This window comes from Dermacentor albipictus, unplaced genomic scaffold, assembly GCF_038994185.2.
Source record: "Dermacentor albipictus isolate Rhodes 1998 colony unplaced genomic scaffold, USDA_Dalb.pri_finalv2 scaffold_39, whole genome shotgun sequence".
Taxonomy (NCBI): domain Eukaryota; kingdom Metazoa; phylum Arthropoda; class Arachnida; order Ixodida; family Ixodidae; genus Dermacentor; species Dermacentor albipictus.
The window spans coordinates 344086-365746 of NW_027225593.1; the positions used below are offsets into that span (position 1 = coordinate 344086).

The 21661-nt window shown below is 44.9% G+C and overlaps 1 protein-coding gene across 1 annotated transcript; it reads right to left on the reverse strand.

The window, feature by feature from the left end:
• Window positions 1-1179: 1179 nt before the first annotated feature.
• LOC139052829 (uncharacterized) lies at window positions 1180-19254 on the reverse strand. The gene is made up of 5 exons (XM_070529976.1): window positions 19145-19254; window positions 17532-18505; window positions 14991-15912; window positions 3878-4250; window positions 1180-2471 (listed from the first exon to the last, which is right to left on the reverse strand). The coding sequence occupies exons 2-4, from the start codon at window positions 18425-18427 to the stop codon at window positions 3888-3890; spliced, it is 2181 nt and encodes a 726-aa protein (XP_070386077.1). The 5' UTR covers window positions 18428-18505; window positions 19145-19254; the 3' UTR covers window positions 1180-2471; window positions 3878-3887.
• Window positions 19255-21661: the final 2407 nt, after the last annotated feature.

The window sequence follows — 21661 nt, forward strand, 5'->3', positions numbered from 1 at the left end:
CGCTTTGAAACGGTATTTTTCTTACGAATTAGGAAAGTCACTCCTTCGCCTCAACAGACTCCCGAAAAGATTGAAAACGACGATTTAAAGGCACTGGCAACCAATCTCGATGGTACGCGTTGTTTTAGTGCAACGGGAAGCTCACTGCACTGAGTGTCCAATCGCATAGTGGTAACGCTCGAAAGGCCGTGACTTTTCCGATATGCCTGGATGATCTTGTCGTGCTGATTAAATATGCTGGAAACAACGATAGGAGAGTGCGATATCGATGATACGCTGACATTAGTGGGAAGCCGATGACAAGTTCGGCTCTATGTGAAGAAGAAGGCAGTTGGGGCCCCTCAGCAGAACCGAGGGGCCACATTTTCGAAGACCACACCATTAGCCAACAAACAAGGACAGCAAGAGCAACGTAGGAAAAATTACGCACTTACTAATTAAAAAAAAAACGAGAAACTATTGGAAATGAAAGTGAATGAAGAACTGGTCGCAGGTGATATACGACCCGACGTTCTCGCATCAAGCGTGCGATGCTCTTGCCAATTGAGCTGCTGCGGAGGCCCCGGCTTGCCATTCCCTCTCTGCGGTTTACTGCTACAACTAAACCTGGGAGTGTTAGCCAGCGCCACCACTCACGAACCTAGGCGTGGGATGTGGAACATCTTTTTTGTCGCAGGCGTCATGAGTACTTTATCTATTTGGGTGATAGCAACCGGCCAATAAATGCACGCAAGTTAAATCAAGGCATCAATGTGGCCGGATTCGAGACCCTCGTAATGTAATAAACGAGAAGAAAGGGAACCTAGGGCCCGTATTTTATTAACCATATCATAAGAAACCAACAAACAAAGGCACCAAGGACGCCATAGGGTAAATCACTCGTATTTACTAATTGAATTAAAGAAATGATAAATTAAAGGACATGAAAGTGGATCAAGCGATACTTTACCATTAGCGCTACCGCGGCGCAGTTTTGCCATCCACCATCTGGGTTATCTGTACTTTGCTCCTAAACTAACCCTGGGAGTGTTCAATTTCTGCATTTCTTGTTTACACACCATGCACTGTATTCAATAAAAGGCCACAAACACTCTTTATGCCATGACACGCTCATTTATTGCAATTTTGACTTACAGGCAACAAAAACACAGATCTGTCGGCAGCGAACTTGTTCTCCGGTTTATTGACGTGCCACTGGGGCTATGACATTCTGCTGCCAACAAAAGGTGAGTGGTTCCTGCGTGAACGAAACTCACTTTATGGAGGTAAAATTACTAGAAATTGTCGCTGCGCCAAGTCATTCTCTGCCCTCCGGCCTGCACTTACATGCCGTCAACGTCTACTGTGTCACTACTGTTTTCGGTTTTGGAAGCTAATTGTGTGCGTTGAGTTCCACCACAGTATTATGAACGCTTGGTTTGAGATCAGAAGTATACATACTGTGACATATCTAGCTCAAGAACGAAACGCCTGCTGAATGTCGATGTAGCATTACATACTGAAGTAATAAGGGCGATAATATAACTATAGCTGACAGTTTATGTCGAGTGCGTGGTACTGAATACTTGACTTTTCCCCTGTGTAAAAAGTAAGCTAAATACAATGCTTTAAAAAGGAATAAGAATACATTGAAGGAAATAACAAACTTCGTCACGTTCAATTCAACTACGTTCGAGCTCTCGTCTGCAGTCTCTCACATTCAATGCGTGTAGCGAACTCATTCGAGTTCCAAATGGTAGCTCGGGCTCCACTGCAGAAACAGGCATGTATTATTTCTTACTTTCGTCAGGCATGGCGATTACAATATACAGTACAACACTGACATTTGACACTTTACGGAGAGAGTGATACAAAAGTGTAAGAAGCGTCTCGGCACTCGAACACATGGTCTTAGGCACGCTGGAAGACGCACGTCCGCTTTGTTGCATGTTACTAATTACCTCAATAAAACCATGGACATTACTTTGCAGAACTCTAGCGCCCAGTAAGTGCCTCAAATCACTCGCTCTGAAGTGCAGAATGCAAATCAAAACAACAGCTGGACATAGTATCGGGTGAGACAGAAATACATCTAAGCTTTGTTTCAGTTCTGAAATCAGGGTGAATAAACAAAGATGGGCACGCCGCTATCGTTGCGAAATTGGCGCGTGTCAAGGAAACTCCAATGACCATTCATGTCACGTGAAGTAATACGAGGAAAGTGACCTAACGCCTCCTCCACTGCTTACACGCCACCACACAGTGAATCCACATTTGAACACTTCCGGATCGGCGATGACAAACGGTGTACAGTGGCTTCCCAACAGCTTCCTGGGTCGGCGATGTGACGAATGGGAAAAATCAAGAGGTGCACTACCGAGCCCTACTAGTTGAAACGTAACAGCCCCTATTTACAGCCGTACTTCTACGCCAGCAGGAGGAGCCAGCGTGGTTTCTTCTCTCCTCGGGCTGCCAACTTCTGATGCCGAAGACTGCAGAAAGAAGCAGATATTGGTAAAATTTATTGATTAGCATAAACAACACAACGAGGAAGCGATAACCATACAAATGTGTCAACACCGTTAGTCGTCTCAGTCTCATACTGCAGGCTGTGTAGAAAATTAAAGCATTCGTGCATGCCAACTCATTCAAAATAAGAGGTCGTGATATCTCATCACTTTCTAGTTTATCAAAGCTCTGTTTTAATTACGAATAAAATATGTATTGCAGAAGTCTAATCATTCAAGCAATTGGACCTTGCATGTTCCGTTAGTGTCGCTGTGTCATGACAGTATTCACTGTAGTTGAAGCTTGGGCATTATAATTTGGCGTCGCTCCTTTTTGTACTATATACATAGAACAGGAAGAAAGTATGACCGACCACCAACTGGCCCTTTTTACTGCCATTTTATTCCTCTAACTTGTGTAATTGGTGTGCCTTGGAAATAAAGGCGTTAAGAATAGGAGACGGCCATTAGCAGGTCTATTTATGAAAAATAAATTACGTCAAGTAATGTGCTTACTGATGTCCTACATGGTTACTCACTGCATGGCCTTGTTTGGTAGCACAGCAGAGCACCGAGACATAGATGTTTGCATCCCGTGTGCCCATTTTCCGCATTATGACGTCATGATACTGAGATCTCCCGATAAATGAAACCAAATGTAGTTTGTACACCAGCTAGTATGAAACATGTTCTAGGTTCGTTTAGCGCTATTGGTATGTTTTTATATAGTACATGCCGAAGACAGTCGTTTAATGCAACAGATGGCTAGCTGAAATGGCATGTCAGTTTTCCTTTATATATATATATACAAAAAACAATTGGTAAATGCTACACGGAACCTCAATTGTCAAGTTCGTTTATTCTTAAGTGTTTCCCCTTAATTCTACTCCTCCTCATACAATTTTATTCTGACTAAACGAGCTAACAAGGCCGGCATAACCAGGGCAGCATTTTCACCTTTCAATAAAATATCTCGCCGGTGAAGCTATCGATGAATAAGAAAGCCCGACAACCATCACTGAAAACCAATCCGGTTCTCAGTGATCTCATTAGAAGTTTCTTATTATGTATGAAAAAAAGTAAAGGTATAAATAAGACGGTATTTTTTTTTTATCTCCCATGTAACTGAAATACAATCCAAGAAGATATTGAATATTTGCGATATATGTGCCTTCTGGGGTTGTGCGTTTTATACTATCAAAGTAATTATGTGGCACATAGAAAAATGAATTTGAGCTTTGCGATTGAGTCATCTGAAGGCTAATGACGATCGTAACAGAAATAAATAAGTCACATTCAAGTTCGTCATGCTGTGTTAAACGAGCTATTGCTTCAAGCCCCGGCCCCATGCAAACGACAAAAAAAAAAGCCACCAGATTGTTTTCACTGACCTGGACCTGCTCAACGTGACAGGATGTCCGCTATCTTCAGGAAACTCCGAATGTGGAGCCAGCAGTCGTGGCCAATGTCGGCGAGTTGAAGCCTCCTGGCACCGGGATGGCTCAGGCACTGCACCGCCTCCTTGACGACGCCAGTCATTGTCATAAATTCGTCAATGCTGCTGCTGCGGACGCGAAGCAGGGCGCTGCGGATCCTCTTCTTGGCTTCGGTCTTAGTGACGTAAGCACCTTCCATTACCCTCTCGAGGAGACGCGGGTGCTCACGCATCAGCTCGATGGCGCGGGCACCCTCGACGCCATTTTGTTCGCCCAGCACAAAGTCTGTAGCGTCCAAGACGGCGGATGAATTCTTCCTGGCCACTTCCTGCGTGTACAGAGATGAGCCATGGTTGGGAAAGCCCAAAAAATGTAAGCCTGCGAAAGTCAACCGTTCGAAGCACTTCTGCACTGTACGCGAAAACGGAACTTAAGTGGATAGCGCGTGCGAATCGATAAGGCAATTGAAGGTGTCCGTGCATACACTATGAAAACGTGACGCGCCGTCTCGATCATAGCATCGCTTGCATCGTCGCAGAAATAATCTCGTACAATGCCGATATGAAGTCTACGCAACGTGATTATGAGCATATAAACTTTAAGCGCCATCCAGTGCAACCACAGAATTTCACATAGAGAAAACAAACATTACAGGCGAACCCCGTGTGGGAACAGAAAGACAACTTTCATCATCATCATCATCATCATCATCATCATCTATTTTTACGTCATCTGCAGCACGAAGGCCTCTCCCAGCGATCTCCAATCACCGCTGTGCGAGAAGATACCAAGTGCTGCTTCCAAATTTCCCGATTTCTTCACTAACAAAGTACGTAATATATTCGTTCACAAAATTTTGGCATGTGTGCAGATGACGCAAGCATCCGACGTGATTGACGAGCGTGTTGTCACATCGTGATAGCCGTAGTGCGTAACACAAGCCTCGTTGCAAATGCAGTGGGCCTTGGGACTCGGCTTCTGCTGACACGATAGCTTGCTAGCGTAATTAAACGTTAATCCGGTGCAACCCCGGTCAAGACCCACGTAATTTGAAGCATTCGCCGGTTAGTAAAAAGCACTTGTCATGAATCGTGTCTCCAAAGGGTGCACGGTACTGCTCTTGCCTAGCGCGTATCCTATCTCTCAACACACACACAGACATATATATATATATATATATATATATATATATATATGTCTGTGAGTGTGTTGAGAGATAGGATATATATATATATATATATATATATATATATATATATATATATATATATATATATATATATATATATATATATATATATATATATATATATATATATATATATATATATATATATATATATATATATATATATATATATATATATATATATAATTGAACGAAAAGTTCTGTAGGTCCGGTGCATAGGTAGTTGAAGAAACGAAGGAGCACACTCATGAAAATAACATTTTTATGTTTTAACGCTTCGGCCGTGGCACGGCCTTTGTCGGAATACACAAAATGCGATTACCGTTCCGTCGTAACCTTAGCACTAAAGAAAGGGATGCAATGGAGACATTGGCTAACCGTGACGACATGATCAAACTTGCGGATAAAGGTGGTGCAGTAGTCATTATGGACAAAGCTAGTTACCTAAGTGAGGTTCACAGACATCTTAATGATCAGTCATTCTACAGGCACCTAAGTTACGACCCGACCGACCAGTTCAAAACCACGGTAAAGGGAACTTTAGACAATCTCGTCAAAGAAAACAAGATTTAAAAATCTGTAGTTAAGTCATTAGTCCCCCTAAGCCCGGTAGCTGATAAATTTTATCTCCTCTCGAAAATTCATAAGGAATACAACCCAGGGCGACCAAAAGTTTCAGGAATAGGTACCGTCACAGAGAATTTGTCCCGCTATGTAGATAACCTTATCAGTTCAATTCCTCCTAAATTTTCTTCTTATATCAAAGATACTAAGCACTTCCTGTATGATATCGCTGACTTGCGTGTTCCTAGCGATGCTCTTCTAGTCACATTAGACGTAGCGTCGTTGTACACGAACATTCCCCATACAGATGGGATTCAGTCTGTACTCCGGGCATATAACGACTCTGTAGATGACAAACCCATTGACGATTTTACCCTTGGCATAATTCTAACACTAATCCTTGAACTTAACAACTTTGAATTCGACGGCGAACATTATGTTCGAACTAGTGGCACTTCCACGGGCTCAATAATAGGTCCCAATTATGCTAACATTTTTATGGGCATGCTAGAAAAGAATTTCCTCGCTACTCGTTACCTCAAACCATTCTATTACAAACGCCTCATTCAAATCAAATCAAATCAAATCAAATCAAGTTTATTCATTACAAACAAAGAAACGGTTACATTTTTGTTTTACAGACGAGGGTCCCAAAGTCGAAGACTGTAACCGGGACCCTCGGTGGGTAATTATAAGAAAAAAAAATTACATAGGTGGCAGGACAGAAATAAAACTTATGCAATGTACACTAACAGAAACGAAGAACTGTAGTGCAACAACAGAAAAGTGATTACAATGTATCGTAATACTAACAAAAAATAAAAATAATATTGGCGTACAACAGAACCTTTAAATTATGTAAAGAAGGAACAGAACGAAATAGAGAAAAATATGATCGGCAGGCCGAGATGAACATGAACTAAAAATATAAGTGTGCTAGAAATATACAAAATTTTAACAGACACAAAAAACATGAGAATACATAAAAAAGCATTATGAGAAAAACGACTAAAGGCAACAGCAAGCATGTGAACAGCAAAACATAAGAGAAATAGGGTAATAAATAATGCATTTGGAACCTTAATTGCGTCACTGCGCCAAAAGGAACTCTTTAAGGGATTTTTTGAAGGCATAGAATGATGTGAGTGATTTTATGTTTGATGGTAAATGATTCCATAAAGATATGCCAGCGAAAGATGATGTTAGTTTACCATAGTTGGTACGGACACGAGGCAGTAAAAAATTTCTGTTAAAGGCAAACCTAGTTCTATTGTGGTTATGTAAATCATTTAGGTCAACGAATTCGTAAAGCAATTGGTTGTTAAGTAACTTAAAAAATAAGGTTGTTAAATTATATTGAAACAAGTTCACGGTCGTTAAAATGAGGTTTTGACGGAGCAAAATGGATGCATTTGACTGACGAGGACTGCTAGTAATGATACGAATGGCTTGATTTTGTAAATGCTGAACTGATGACAGGTGGCAATTGTACGTGTTGCCCCAGGCAGCGATTCCATAGTTAATATGACTATGGATAAAAGCAAAGTAAAGTGATAAAAGAGCCTTGCGAGAAAAGAAGGCGCGTGCTTTTATTAGAGCACGAATGCCAAATGCCGTTTTTTTCTTAATGTTGTTAACGTGGGAGTCAAATTTGAGGTTAGCATCCAGGAGAACACCGAGGAATAGAACCAGGTCACCGGCTGGTATTTGATGAGCACCAAGTGTTAATGCTTGTGGAGAAGTTAGGACCCTGCGACCGCTATTGAATATAATATATTTAGTTTTCTCTGGATTAATAATTAGGTAATTACTGAGACACCATTCTATAACGTCAGTTAGCGCAGCATTTAACTTTGATGTTAATGAGATTAACGACGTGTCTGATAATGATATGGTGGTGTCATCGGCGTATAAAACGCAGTGAGATGAATGTAAAAGGTTTGGTAAGTCATTAATGTAAATAATAAATAGTAATGGACCGAGAATGGACCCCTGGGGTACACCTAAGTTAATTATTTTAGTTTGAGAAAGGGCACCCGCTACAGAAACCACGTACTGCCTATCCAACAAATAGCTTTTTAATAGATTTAAGGCGGGACCAGTAATGCCGTATGCTTCAAGTTTAGTGAACAAAATGCTGTGGTTAATCGTGTCAAAAGCTTTGGTGAAATCCAAAAAGACAGAGCCAACGACTTTACCACAGTCTATAGATTTCTTAATAAAATCGGTTAAAGAGAGCAATGCGAAGCAAGTAGAACTACCGGAACGGAAACCAAACTGACAGGGATTAATTAAACTAAATTTTTCAAGGTAGTTATTTGAACGTTTAACTAATAAATACTCAATAATCTTACTTAAAGACGAAAGAATAGCTATTGGTCTGTAGTTACCCAGGCAGCACACCAGCATTGGTCCAACCATGGCCCAATGCTGGCAAAAATTGGTACCAATGTTGGACCAATGTTGGCATATTGGCAAAGTGCAACCCAATCCAATGTTGGCCCTGCGTTAAAGCCAAGATTGGACCAATGTTATGCCAATGCAGCAGCCATCGTTGGACCAGCGTTAAAGCCAAGATTGGGCCAATGTTATGCCAATGCAGCAGCCATCGTGCTGCCAGCGTAGGACCAGCGTTAAAGCCAAGATTGGACCAATGTTATGCCAATGTAGCAGCCATCGTAGGACCAGCGTTAAAGCCAAGATTGGGCCAATGTTATGCCAATGCAGCAGCCATCGTGCTGCCAGCGTAGGACCAGTGTTGAGCCATATCGTTGCCATTATTAATGCCAGCTTTGAGCCAATGCCCTTTGCATGACGAATATTCTAGATATGCTGGCTTCAGAGCACGCACATATTCTTACCGCAAACATTTTTCTAGCGGCATTTTTTGTAGCAATTGTCCCCTTACTGTCTTCCTCAATAGTAGCTAGGAAAGCTCGGCAAAAAGATGTCAAGAAGCAGAAGTCATATATGATTGGAAATAATAAAAGAATACTGAAATTGACGTTTATGACAGTTTATTTGCGAATAAATTTTCACAAACAGGCATTTTCCGTGGACCCAGATGGGTGACGCTCGGTTATCTTCAAACAGTTTATTTACTGGCACTGCCCTCAGGATAGGAATTGGGCAAGGTGCCGAGGACGGTGGGCTGGCCAGGGGTTTCAGGGCAGGGAGCTGACGTCGGTAGGCAGGTTTGTCAGTGCTTGGATGACAGCGGGCTTATCAGGCCCCCGAGGACCACGATAACGCGGTGGTTTCGTTGATATTGCCACCATATCCGATAGCGACTTCACCATTACTTGGAGGAAATGTTTGCACTGTAAAATGAAAAGAAACAATGTCAGAGATGTTGGTATGACAAATGTATGATGGAGAGTTTTCATTTGAAAAATCGCCATACTGCAACAATATTATAAATCGGAGCAGAGAGTTCGAAGGGGTGAATCAAGAAACTTTCTTGCAAGAGATTTGTCAAGTAACACTTCTTAATATTTCGACATATATGGCATACCTTGTACAAGATGTAACGTAATATTTAGAACAGACATAAAATGCGCAGGATCCGTCCGCTTTGTTTACAGCTCAAACCTAGTCAGCGTAGCACTTTAAAATTAATGAAATTCACAGAGATTTACACGTGGTTCTACTCCAGGCACTATTCAAAGGCTGCAAATAAAAAGAGCTATTTAATTACAGGCATTCTACATTAGCCAGGCCTGTTTCAGTAATATATATACCGCGTGATATTGCTTGGGTGATATAGCTTGGGTGATATTGCTTCTGATAAAACTTTTAACATGCGCAAAACAAATGCACTCACCATTGTATGATCCATGCTTCTTTGTATCCGAGTTCATCCCAGATCGAAGACGGTGCCCACGAGCGCCGACTTTTTTTCTAATTGTTGTTTCGCCTATATTAATTCTAACACTCACAAAAATTCGTGGCCACATTCTGCGTATTTCAAGATGTAGGCTTCTCAGTAGGAATGACGACCGCAAGCAAGAATTTTTCACGAGAGGAGTGCTCTGGCAAGAACGGACGGCAAGCACTCAGGCGGTGTTGCACCCAGTCGGCGTGCTAGCGACGCATACAAGGAAAGAGTGAAAGGAAAGGGTGAACGAAGAATACGGCATAAAACGCCCCTTTCCCCCGCTGGACCTAGCCCGAACGGGTTTTGGGGTGGCAGCGATGGAGGGCGACAAGGAGGACAATAGTGACCCCGCTGCTTTCCCCCATGCTTCCGAGAGCACCCAATTCGACACAGCAGCTTATGGCTGTCTGAACGCTTGACTGATAGCATTGACCAGGCTCACCTGGGTGCGTGAAGGAGAGGCAAGGGGGGGCTGAAGGACGGAAAGCTAGGCCGAAAAAAAAAATCCGGAATGCGCCGTGCCTACTAAATGCAACGACAAGAGGTTGTTGACACGCAAATGCCAAAACGTGCAATTAATTTTTTTTTCTGTCAGGGGCATTCATACAAGGAGCTTACTACACATGCACGAACAAACAAATATATTAGAATAGGAGCATGATGTCGCCGCAACATGCCATGCATGCTAAACAAACAAACAATAGCTTCACTAATGCATATCCGCTCCATCTCGATGCAATATAAAACGGTTCCATCAGCTCTGAGGCACTGTAATTCTCGATTCTCCTCAGAATCCTGACCCACTAAAGCCGCGGAGCATACATGCAAAAAATACAATGCGCAGGCAAATTCGCAATACCGTTGCTTCTTATGGAAAGCTCAACTTCTTATTCACGATCAATAAAGCAGCGGCTAAATTTATGCTACTTCCCCTGCTTGCTACGTGGTACACTGGCTTTTCTCTTTAGGGGACACATTTCGGTAAAGGAGAAGTGCAATAATGGCGGTGTACCATTCATGGAGTTGACATGGGAGAACATATTTTTGGTTCCTGCGCAGTGTGCCTGTGATCAGTGCGTTTGTTTTCAAAACAGGTTGTTCCATCTCAGCAAGTCGTAGAGCACTAAAAGCCGACAAGGCGAAAATTAGCTAATTACGGGCCAATGTCCTCCAAAGAAAGCCAACTAGTAACCCATATTGGCGAATCCATACGGATGTCGGTCCAATAATTCCCGCCTTATTGAACGGCAGTGCCAATATTGTTTACTGACTGTGAAAAGTGGGCCAACATTGGATCTCTATCAGAATGGCACATCCAATATTGTTTACTTACTGTGTAAAGTGGGCCAACATTGGATCTCTATCAGAATGGCATAGCCAATATTGTTTACTGACTGTGTAAAGTGGGCCAACATTGGATCTCTATCAGAATGGCATAGCCAATATTGTTTACTGACTGTGTAAAGTGGGCCAACATTGGATCTCTATCAGAATGGCACAGCCAATATTGTTTACTGACTGTGTAAAGTGGGCCAACATTGGATCTCTATCAGAATGGCACAGCCAATATTGTTTACTGACTGTGTAATGTGGGCCAACGTTGGATCTCTATCAGAATGGCACAGCCAATATTGGCGCCACGCTGTTAACCTTAGGCCAACATTGGGCCAGGAACCAGAATGGCACTGCCAATATTGGAACCACGCTGTTAATCTTAGGCTGTCATTGGGCCAAGAAGTGCCAATATGTTTCCAACGTTGGCCCAACCTGACGTGCCGCCTGGGTAGAAATTAGGTCTTTGGCACCTTTCTTAAATACGGGAATAAGCTTAGCCTTCTTTAGACATAGAGGAAAAGTGCCAGATTCGAAAATGCGGTTAGTTATGTATTGATGACATTTTCTTAATTTGGCACCATGGTGAAGCTGCATTACTTTCCTTCATTACTGATTTTAACAACGCCGTACCGTCCATTTCCTTTTCCCATTCCTATTCATCACTCAGCATAAACTTTCTTGACGTCTCGGTATCTCTGAGCAATGGTAACTAGACGACAAATCTTTACAGAAAGCCCACTGACCGACAGCGATATCTGCATTTTAAAAGCAGCCATGTCAAACATAAAGGTGTATTCTGACGAAGGCCGTCCCACGGCCGCAACGTTAAAACATCAAAACTGCAATTTTCGTGAGTGTGCTCCTTCGTTTATTCAACTATATATATATATATATATATATATATATATATATATATATATATATATATATATATATATATATATATATATATATGTATATATATGTATATATATACATACATATATTAGGCAGGCGAAAGCATTGGGAAAATTAACCTTTGAATTGTGCACAATAATCAAGAAAAAGGGAAATGAAAACGGTGGCAACAGTAACTTTTCGCCGTTGGTAGCTGGACCCACAACGCCAGCATTACGCGGGCGTTGTACTACCAATTGTTATACAGCCACGGTTATCAATCTGGTTACTAAGTTGGGTATCCATATTTACTAGATCTACGGCCATAGGTGTGTTAGCCAGCGGCACTTATTGTGTACGGATGTTTAACATCCTTTTTTTTTTTGCCCATTGTCGAGGGTCTCGAATCTGCCAACATTCATCTCATTAGCGTGCGAAAGTTTATTAGCCACGTGCCTGCTCACCTAAGATCAGGTGTTACGTGACGCTGAACATGTCATTAAATTCGAGCTATCTGCAAATATATTGTTTTTTTTTCTATAAGGTATCGTATTTTTTACTCGTTTTGTGTAAAACATGCACAGTTCGCATTTCCTTCGTTCGTTAGCAGAAAGTCTTAGTGCAACGTCTTGTCACCCCAGTGTGTTTTTTCTAAATGAATGGTCAATTTGGAGAATCCTTCCATCGTTTCACTAATTCAGCGTTTGGATCAGCATGTAGGAGGCCGGTGAAGGAATCGTTGCGCTGATAAAACGCTTCTTTGACAACAAACATCTTTGACAACAAATGATGCCAGGAGTGAAATACGAGATATGCGTGAGATATTTGACGCTTAGACGTCGCTGTCGAGCATCGACTTTGACGATTCATATCCAGGTTGTTTTCCGCCAACAACCTTAAATTTCGGCGGATCTTCTACCGTGGTTGTGTACCTTGTGGGAAGTTTATCATCATCACTGTCATGTAGAGCCTCTTTTATGCCGCCGCTGCCATTTTCATGAGCATGATAACGAGGAAAATCGCGAGAAGGACACCACCGCCATCTTGTCAAGAACACATTGTTTTCCAATGCCCCGAAATCTGATCCTCGTGCACTGCAATGCTGCTCCTTCTCGCCTACGAAATGCATAACCCCTTTTCACTTCTTGGCGAATCAGCGTGAAGTCTTGCGCTAATTATCCAGCATCGATGTTCCGTGATTACTTAGTGGTTAGCGCGTTCGACTCTGCAATATACATTGCTCCAGTGGCACGGAGTTAAGATTCCAGTATGATCGGTACGGTTAAACTTATGGATATGCTATACGTGTGCCTTGTGTAGTTATGCAAAATGCTTATCAAATATATATACCATAAGTTATGCAGCATTATTAAACTTCTTTATTCATCATTGTTGGGCACATTGTCTTGCGATTTCGGTACAGCCATAAACACAGCTCTCTGTATCGGTGGTATCACTCTCTCCTCCTTCCATGTTCAATGCGGAGGCCTATTTTCTGGCAAGGTGTTATATAGTCGGCGTCCGCGATAAACACGCGCTTGCGGCGAACGTCAAACGATGACGCATAGAGCGCGGCAGTGGCCACCTGCGCCGAGCGTGACGTCACAAGTGTCAGCGGCGAAAGGTCAGGTGACGGAGCCCGCGGCGGCCACCTTCCCCGTAATACACCATGGTGTATCCACACGACGGACGGCTCCGCGCAAATCTGTGCCGCGGATGCTTATTCCGCCACCCGTCCTGTTGCGAAGCGCGTCCAGACGACGGACGGACTGAGCAGACGACCGCGCCGGAAAAAAAAAAGATGGCGGCTACGCCCGAAGCGACTACCGTCCGCCTCGAACCTGTCAAGTCGTCGTCGTCCACTGTGTGGCCCGTAACATTCAATCTGAGGATTGTGTTTGATTTAAATTTGTGTCCAGAAGCATCGACAGCAATGTATTCGTGATGAGCGGCACCGTTTCCGAAAGCGATACTCAGGTTCTCGGCGTGTAGGCTTAGAGTGGCTGTATTGGCAGAACATGGCCTCGAAGATGTTGCGGCGGCCCGGGCGGATCTCAGTGGCCGTAAGATAATATAATTGCTTGTTTTTACTCACTCTAGATGGCGCCATCAGTGTAACAAAGACTTTGTCATAGGTGTTTTCACTCTAAATGAAAATGGAGATCGAAAGGAAACGACGGTTGGCCGCAATGGGTGTTGTTTTGTCCGAATTGGACACGAATAGTGTCAGTAGCGATGAAGCTGTTTCAGAAAGATCCCAAAGCCACGCTTGTTGCCAGACTGTAGAGCATGCTAGGCTAAATCCGCAATATTCGACGCTCAAAATCCGGATGCGAAAAATAGCTCGGCATTTTCCATCCGTGGGGGTCGCGGACGACTCGCGGACGGCACAAATCCGTAACGCGTAGTCACGTGATGCGCAGTCCGTCGCGAAAAAGAGGGATTTCGTCCGTCGTGTGGATCCACCATCGGAGCCAATTCCGACATAGCCCGGCTCGTGCGAAGCGCAGTGTTGACTAACGTAGCGAAGCTTTTCGCATCAAAAATAATCGTACTGCCGCACCCAGCTTCGAGCACTTGACCACTCTCGCGCAGTAACGTTTTCTGGTGGTTCGGTCATGCTCGACTCGCATAACTAGAACAAGCGTCTTTACGTGAACGTAAGGGGAAAATCAAGTTGAATTTCATGAAATATCGAAGGTTTATTTAACATGTGGGAGACTTAACGATGCATTTCATTAGTTTAAAAGTTGCAGGCAAAGAAAGGCGCAGTGTGTCGCAGTCTATGTGTGAACGACCCAGCGAAGCTTACTGTACGACTAGTCGGCACCAAGATTAATTTCGTAAGTCTTACGGAGTATCCCGCGGGGCACTCTGGCGAGTTCATCAGTCAGCTAACGGGTCAATCATGCATAATAGGTACATTTGTCTACGCCTTCTTGTGGCGTTGAGCATTCTTGAGACACCTTTAATGACAGCTTTTCGCTTTCTAAATTTGGAAGTACACACTGTCTTCTAAGCAGACATATTTGTCACAGTGCACATGCGCAGATCATGGATAATGGTCGCGTTTATCACGCAATATGCTAATGACAATCAAGAGTTCCACCTAGTAATTTTTCTAGAATATTCAATGTGGACAGTCTTCTGCGGGCGCTGTCTTTAGTAGGTTATCACTTTCCTTGTTATGGCGAACAAACAAAAAAAGAAAAAGTGCAGATTCATACCAGGATGTCTGCCAGCGCGTCGTCCGTGTGCTCGGATGCTTCGGGGGACGCTTGGGTCACGTGTACAGGACAGCTCTCTCTATCACACCTCTTGTAAAGGATGCAATCAGGACTCATGATGAATTCGGTGAGGCTGAGGCTCCTCCTAGCCCCTCGAGCGAGCACGTTCAAGTCGTCGTAGGTCAGCTGCAAGCCCATGAGGTGGACGCTGACTAGCTTGATGTTAGAAGCGAGAGCTGACACCAGTTCTCCCTCCACTTCCCGAAGCGCCGGGCTTGTCTTAAGGACACGCGTGGGAATCAGGTGCATGTCTACTTCAGTGAGCGCGGTAGAGCCCCTTATACATGCTGCCAAGGCGGAATATTCATTGGGTTTGCAGCTAAAGCAATGAACCTGCAGTGAAGTTATGTGATGGTAACCACTGACAACGCGTAAAGATGGGATAATTGAGTGCGGGATGTTGGCGATTGGGAGCAGCGTATTGATGGTTGCATTGCAGATTTGTGGGCATTGCTGCAGCTGCCTTGTGTTGCCGTGCGTACGTTGTCCCTTGACGACAACGCGGTCATCGAGTCCCCGCTCCCGGATAGTTCTGGAGACTCTGTCGAGTCCGTTGATGCAGGGCAAGGTGTTGACGACCACTGTCTTCAGTGTCTTGTTGTTCGCGACTGCATTGAAGAAGGCGTGGCACTCTGCTTCTCCGAAAGTCCGCATGTCGATGCAGAGCCGGCCGAGCGTCGAGTTCGGTTTCTGCAGGGCTTGGCACAAGGACTCCATGCACCTCTCGGCTTGGGGATCCGGAAGCTGGATATATACATCCAATTCATGCGCAAGACATTCGCAATACGTTGAAGGTAGTCTCAGCCGCCGTAGTGTGGCACTCCGTGTGATGACTTCGGCGATGTGGGTGACCGTGCTCATGCTGGAAACACATGGGGATAAAACAAGCTATTTGTTAAAAAATTATTCCTTAAGTAAAAAGCTCTTGAGAGATCCAGTGCATTCTAATGGAAGAAACAGAAATCGACGTTTCTTAAGGTGTAGAAGAGAACTTATGTTTCAACAAATGAGGACCACGCTATATTCGAAAAGATCCACAAGGTGTCGATAACTATCGCGTCAATGAAGCAGCGGAAAATAAAATAAAAGGAATTTGATATCCAAGAGGCCATATCGAAATGAGGGGCTGAGGTTCCGGCACAAAATTCAACTAGAAGCAAGTTTGGCCTCTTCCCTGGCAGTGTTGACCATTTCCCTTCGCAATTACTAGTAGTCAATTGAAAACGATACCTAATTCTACTCACTTAAAAGAGCGTTTTCGTGTTTCTTTAAGAGCAACTTCAATTTTGTCTAATGACCATTCACTGCTGTCCCCTAGAGTGACGAATCAAACAGGAGCTTGAACACATGACACCAATGGCAATCTCAACTAATGACAATACAAATTCCAAGAAAACAGCTAACTCGGAGCGACGTAAATCGCGTTCATAGGCGCGTAATTTCCAATCGTAGTTCGACAACAAGGAGATGCAGGATGTTTCATGCGAACACTTTCAAATATATTTAAACGATGCCTTTGGCAGATATCGCAGCTTTAGTTCATGAGCTGGTCTACTCCAAACGGCGGACAATAATTGCACAAGAAATTGGGGGTGCAAGACAGACTAAGTAATAAGAATTCACTAATGAAGTTTTTAACTAATTACAATTTTTGGCCCCCAGTGCAATTTACAAATTCTAGCCGTGGAGTTCGCAAAGCGCAACCACTTGGAACGAATTTTCGAGATGACACCAGTCATTGGCACGCATTGGCATTCCAGTTAAATTCTTAAGGAAACGTCGTTTCTTGCACTGAAGCACACAAGTAACTGGGACGCCAAATGCATTTCTCCGCAATGCATTTTTTCATTTCTCCGATTTATATCTCGAAACTGGTGTCGTCCTGAGAATTCGGTCCAAGTGGACCCGCCTTGCGAAGGCCACTGCTACAATTTGTAAATTGCAATACGGTTCATAAGATATTCGGCTAGAAAGATAATCAGTGAATTCCTAATAAGTCGATTTTGGATTTCAATCTTTTGTGCAAATAGTTTCCGCCGCTTCGAGTAGACCGGCTCATAAACTAGAATTTTGTTGTCAGCTACAGGCAACTTCTAAAGAATTTTGAAAGTGTTTGCTGAAGCACCCTGTATTAAACATGTGCGCTTCTATTTGAAGCCACGAGGACCGATTTTGCTGAAAGAAATCTCTGATATCTTAAATAAACTCGGTCTGTGGGCCAAATATAGAAATAATGATTTGTTCGCTGAACTCTCCACAATTCAAAAGCGAGCTACAGCGCATGAAATACAATATTATATTCATTACGTTAAGTTGCGTCCATTAAATTACATTTGACACTAAGTATATGATAGTTCTAATGTTCCTAATGACATTTTCGGTATTACAGGGCGAATACGTGCTGCGTAGCACGTAATACGTGCTTCGAGATGCCCTGTTGGTGTACCGTCCGTTCGTGGTGCAATTATAAGCAATACTCACAATCTTACGGGCGCCAAGACGATAGCCACGTTGAGTTCCTCTAAAGTATTCATCTTGCAGAGTGCATCGATGATTTCCGTCAGGGCCAGGTGCAACCGTCTTCCGTAAATAATAGTCGATTTCAGAGTCAGTTTTCGCAGCGCGCAGTCTTTGGCGAGGTATCTGGCGAACAGTGCGTCGGAGGCTTCGTCTCGATAGCCGAACACACAGTGTGAGACACCGAGTTCAGTGATGCTCTTGTTTTCAGTAAGATCCCGGATCAGCCAACGTGCATGGGTGTCGGTCATGTGAACATCTGACATGTCGAGTGCTGTGAGATGATCCATGCCTAAGCCGAGTGACTTTCCAGGCATGGTCACGTCGACTGCCCGTTCCTCGTCAACCTCGTTGACCTTGAGGGCCACATTTCCACGCTGTGAAATAGGATTGAGCATTTCGAGGAAAATACCGTCATCGCTAGGTGATGATATAATTGTTTGGCAGATGGTAATGCTTTTCAAGAAGCGATTGCGATTTATTGCTGAACGCATCGAGGCACGACCAATCCAAATGGGGCTCAATTTTATCGCTGCGATGCAGCGATGCTCGGCAAGTAGACGCTCAGCCAGATCCAGTGCCCTCGCTTCGCGCGAGACTTGCTCCGGGCTGTGTTGAGCGAACGCGCACGCGCGTGCCTGGCCACACTCGATTAGGACGGCACCTCTGCTCTCTCCTCGCCCATCTTCCCCAAGCTCTAGGCAAGCACCTCGAAAGACTTGGTTCAAATCATTACGATGTTTCATTAGGCTGCAGCTGGCACCATCCTTCTTAGTGCACGGGATGTTCAGTGAGTCCCAGTCGATGCTGACCCGGTCGGGTGCACGTTTGGTGACGAAAGCTTGCGAGAATTCAGACATGCTTCTCCGGCCACTTGGTTGGCGAAACGCTGTGCAGACGCAGACCTGAACGCAGACTTCAGTTGTCTCACGTAGAACCTGCGCGTAGAAGCAAAAAAAAAAGGTGCGCCAAAGATTTAGTGACTAAACAGGTGCTTCTCTATTAAAGATGAGCAGCGCGTTTCGCTCAAGGGATGTTAGTTGCGTTGTATAGCGTGTTTTGACCCCAAAGGGAAATAATATCGCCAACCATTGACCATTTATGTAAGAGGCAAGAAACGCTGCGAAGATTGGGCGATGTTACTATTCGCCTATGTGATGAACAACTTGTGTCACGTCGCCAAAGCCACGGGCTGACGTTCGAAGTACGCCAAGCCGCCCACAACGGTTGAAAGAAATGTTGCAGTTTCGTCCGAAAGGCGAAGCACCGATTGCGATAGCAAATTAGTGGATAGCTGTACCAGGTAAGGATAGTAGTTTTAGCAACCGTATGTAAATTGTAAACATTCACTCACTGTCGAAAATAACAATGGCAGAATATGTAAGCCTGACTCAATGAGGACGTAGAAAGAAGCAGACATCCAAAGGCAGCTCTGCCTTTATGCGTCGACTGCTTTCTATGTCGTTGTTGAGTCGCGCTTACACATTCTATCATGGTTTGAATCCAACAAGCCCGCCAACGTGATTTATCTAAATTAACAAGCACGGTGTCACGCGCGCAAAGGTAAACATGTACACATCTCGCTCGATTAGCGCGGAAACTCGCTGTCAAAATGCTGGAGTGGGGATCGGGGCAGTAGCAAACGAATTTATCTTCGTGCATCTGTTGCTTCCAGCGGGAACAAAACGTCGAAAGCACAGCGCATACCAAGCTACCGGCACTACGCGCAAACTACAAACATCAAAGATCGCTTTGAAGGCGAGGCCCGTGCAGGCGCCCACTTGCGCCACGTCGCAGATCGCTTTCAAGACAAACGAGCGCCGCCAACGCGTCCCTACGGCTTCCGTCAAAGGCGTCGACTATGGCGTTCGCCATTCACGTGACTAACGCCTTAGTAGACGGCGCGGTTGTCTCCACTCTTCGGAGCGGTGAGCGAGCAGGACATCGACGCACCCTAGCAGCCGCCGGAGAACAGCCACCCCTCCCTCGCCTTACCCCCGTGCATCGCGCGCATCAGGAGAGGGCACGCTTCCGGCTCGCGTTCCTCGCTGGCGCACGCGAGCTGCTGGATTGAACCGCGTTCGCCTGCTCACCCTCGAACGCTTTCGTTCGCACATACATCATACGGTGCGATGCGATTGTTTTATCGCCCGTGGACTTTATTCGGAACCTCTGGGCTACGGCAGTTATGCGCCTGGAGTGCCCATATAATTGCTGTCGCAATAAAACGCTTAGAAGGCCGCAACCGCGAAAAGACGTTGGCCTTTGTGCGCGCATTCTCGCGTCGTCACCCACCGCGCGTTCGAGGGCCTCAGGTTGGCGTGGGCTCGCCAGTGCTGTCTCCCTTCGCCGAGCAAGACGCTTCGTGTGCGCATTCCCTCCTTCCCTTCCTCCTCGCCGTTGCAGTCGCCGGTGGTGTCTATGCGTGCGTCGGCCTTTGCGTCTGCGGCGGCAGTGGCGGTTGGAAAACATTAAAGGGCAACTCTGGCGATTTCTCAGTGTCCACTGATATTAATAAAAGCTCCAATATACGCTCGATTTTGCACTCTGGTTATCGACCGGTGCCAAACTGTAATGCTGCAAGATATTTAGGTGTGCTGAAAATGAATTTTAAATGTTTGTTGCGAATTCTCTATTTACGTCTTTCTACTAGCAAGCCTGTGTGTCCGACGTCAGAGACTACGCCGCCACTGTTGTTGAAATGCTGCCGGAAATCGACGCTGTCTAGTCCGGAAGAACTGCAGAATCTACTTGTGTCATCAAGAAGTATCATCAGCCATCAGCTCCGTTTCTTTGTCGTTACCGCCACGCCTATTGCGTGTCTAGCACGCGTTTACACTGTGCCATGCGTGTTTACACTGCGGTAGTGTATGATCTCGCGTCATCGACTCATCGTGACGTTCCACAAGGCAGACAACCCTTTCGGTTTGGGTATCTCATTTAAGGGTTACTTAATAATATTGTTCAATTTGTATGCAAATTGCACCACCCTACCGGGGACAGGATGGTCAATACCCTTTGAAAATGACAACTGTCTTATCTGGTTTTGAAAACAGCGGAGTTGCCCTTTATAAGGCTAAAAATATTTCGACGTAGCGTGAACGCGCGCACACGTTACAGCACGTTGACGAGAACAACTGCGTCTATTCTGCGACCGATGGCTCGACGCACTGGTGCCGCCAACGCAACCTGACGCGAACAACGCATCCGGCACGACGATCGCGCCATCAGTGGCACGAGCGCGTCTCTGTGACCACGTGACGAGCACATTCCGGCACGCACCAGAACTGTGGAGCAACCACTTGCAGTAGTTTGCTTGCCTCATTAGTCACGTGGCGCCGCATTCCGCGGCAGTTCTGGTCGCCGTAGCGCTGTCACTTTTACCGTAATGGTGCCAACAAGAGCGGAGCCACTTAGTGAAGAAGAACGGAAACCCAGGAACGCAGAGTATAGGCGTGAACACAGGTTACGCCAGAAACGAATGAACGACGTTGCGCAGACCGGGTGACTACAGCAACACGCTGCCAAACTCAAGCAACAACGAGAACCACGCCATGCCGACGTTCCAGGCTAAGCTGCATGCATTTGCTTCATTTCCTACGTCTCCCTCATCAGTTCGCCACACGTCCACATCCGCTGTGGGCTCTCAATAACACGAGTGAACATTGCTTCTTCACTCGCCTCTCCTGCGTCTTCTCGTGCAGGGTGTCACCCAACAGTTCGGTGTTGAAACCACACTTGTCCCTTTCGCGATTCTCTCGCGGTCGTTCTCGCGATTGTTCTAAACGCACCAGTGCACGACCACGCAACACCACGACGTTACTATGAAATGCGTACGCCTCATTCAGATAAGTACCGCAGCTGATTCTACACTTACATATTTTTTTGCCTCCAGTGTAAAACGAAGCAACACTACCGTACAGCGTTGGCCTCAGTCTGTTTATGAACGTTCTAAAAAAAACGGCGCGTCTTATTGTTCAGCTATAGCGTTCATTCCACTGGGCCGGTATTCATTGCGCCAGCCTCATAAGCAGGGGTACACGCATCTAGACCGCGTAGATGAAGCGGAGAGCAAAGCTACTAGGAGTCTAGTA

Coding starts and splice junctions, on each gene's coding strand:
- LOC139052829 (XM_070529976.1), bottom strand. CDS start 18,427: ATGTCTGAATTCTCGCAAGCTTTCGTCACCAAACGTGCACCCGACCGG. Junction 15,913..17,531: donor GTCTTGGCGCCCGTAAGATT/GTGAGTATTGCT, acceptor ATGTGTTTCCAG/CATGAGCACGGTCACCCACA. Junction 4,251..14,990: donor ACGCGCTGGCAGACATCCTG/GTATGAATCTGC, acceptor CTGTACACGCAG/GAAGTGGCCAGGAAGAATTC.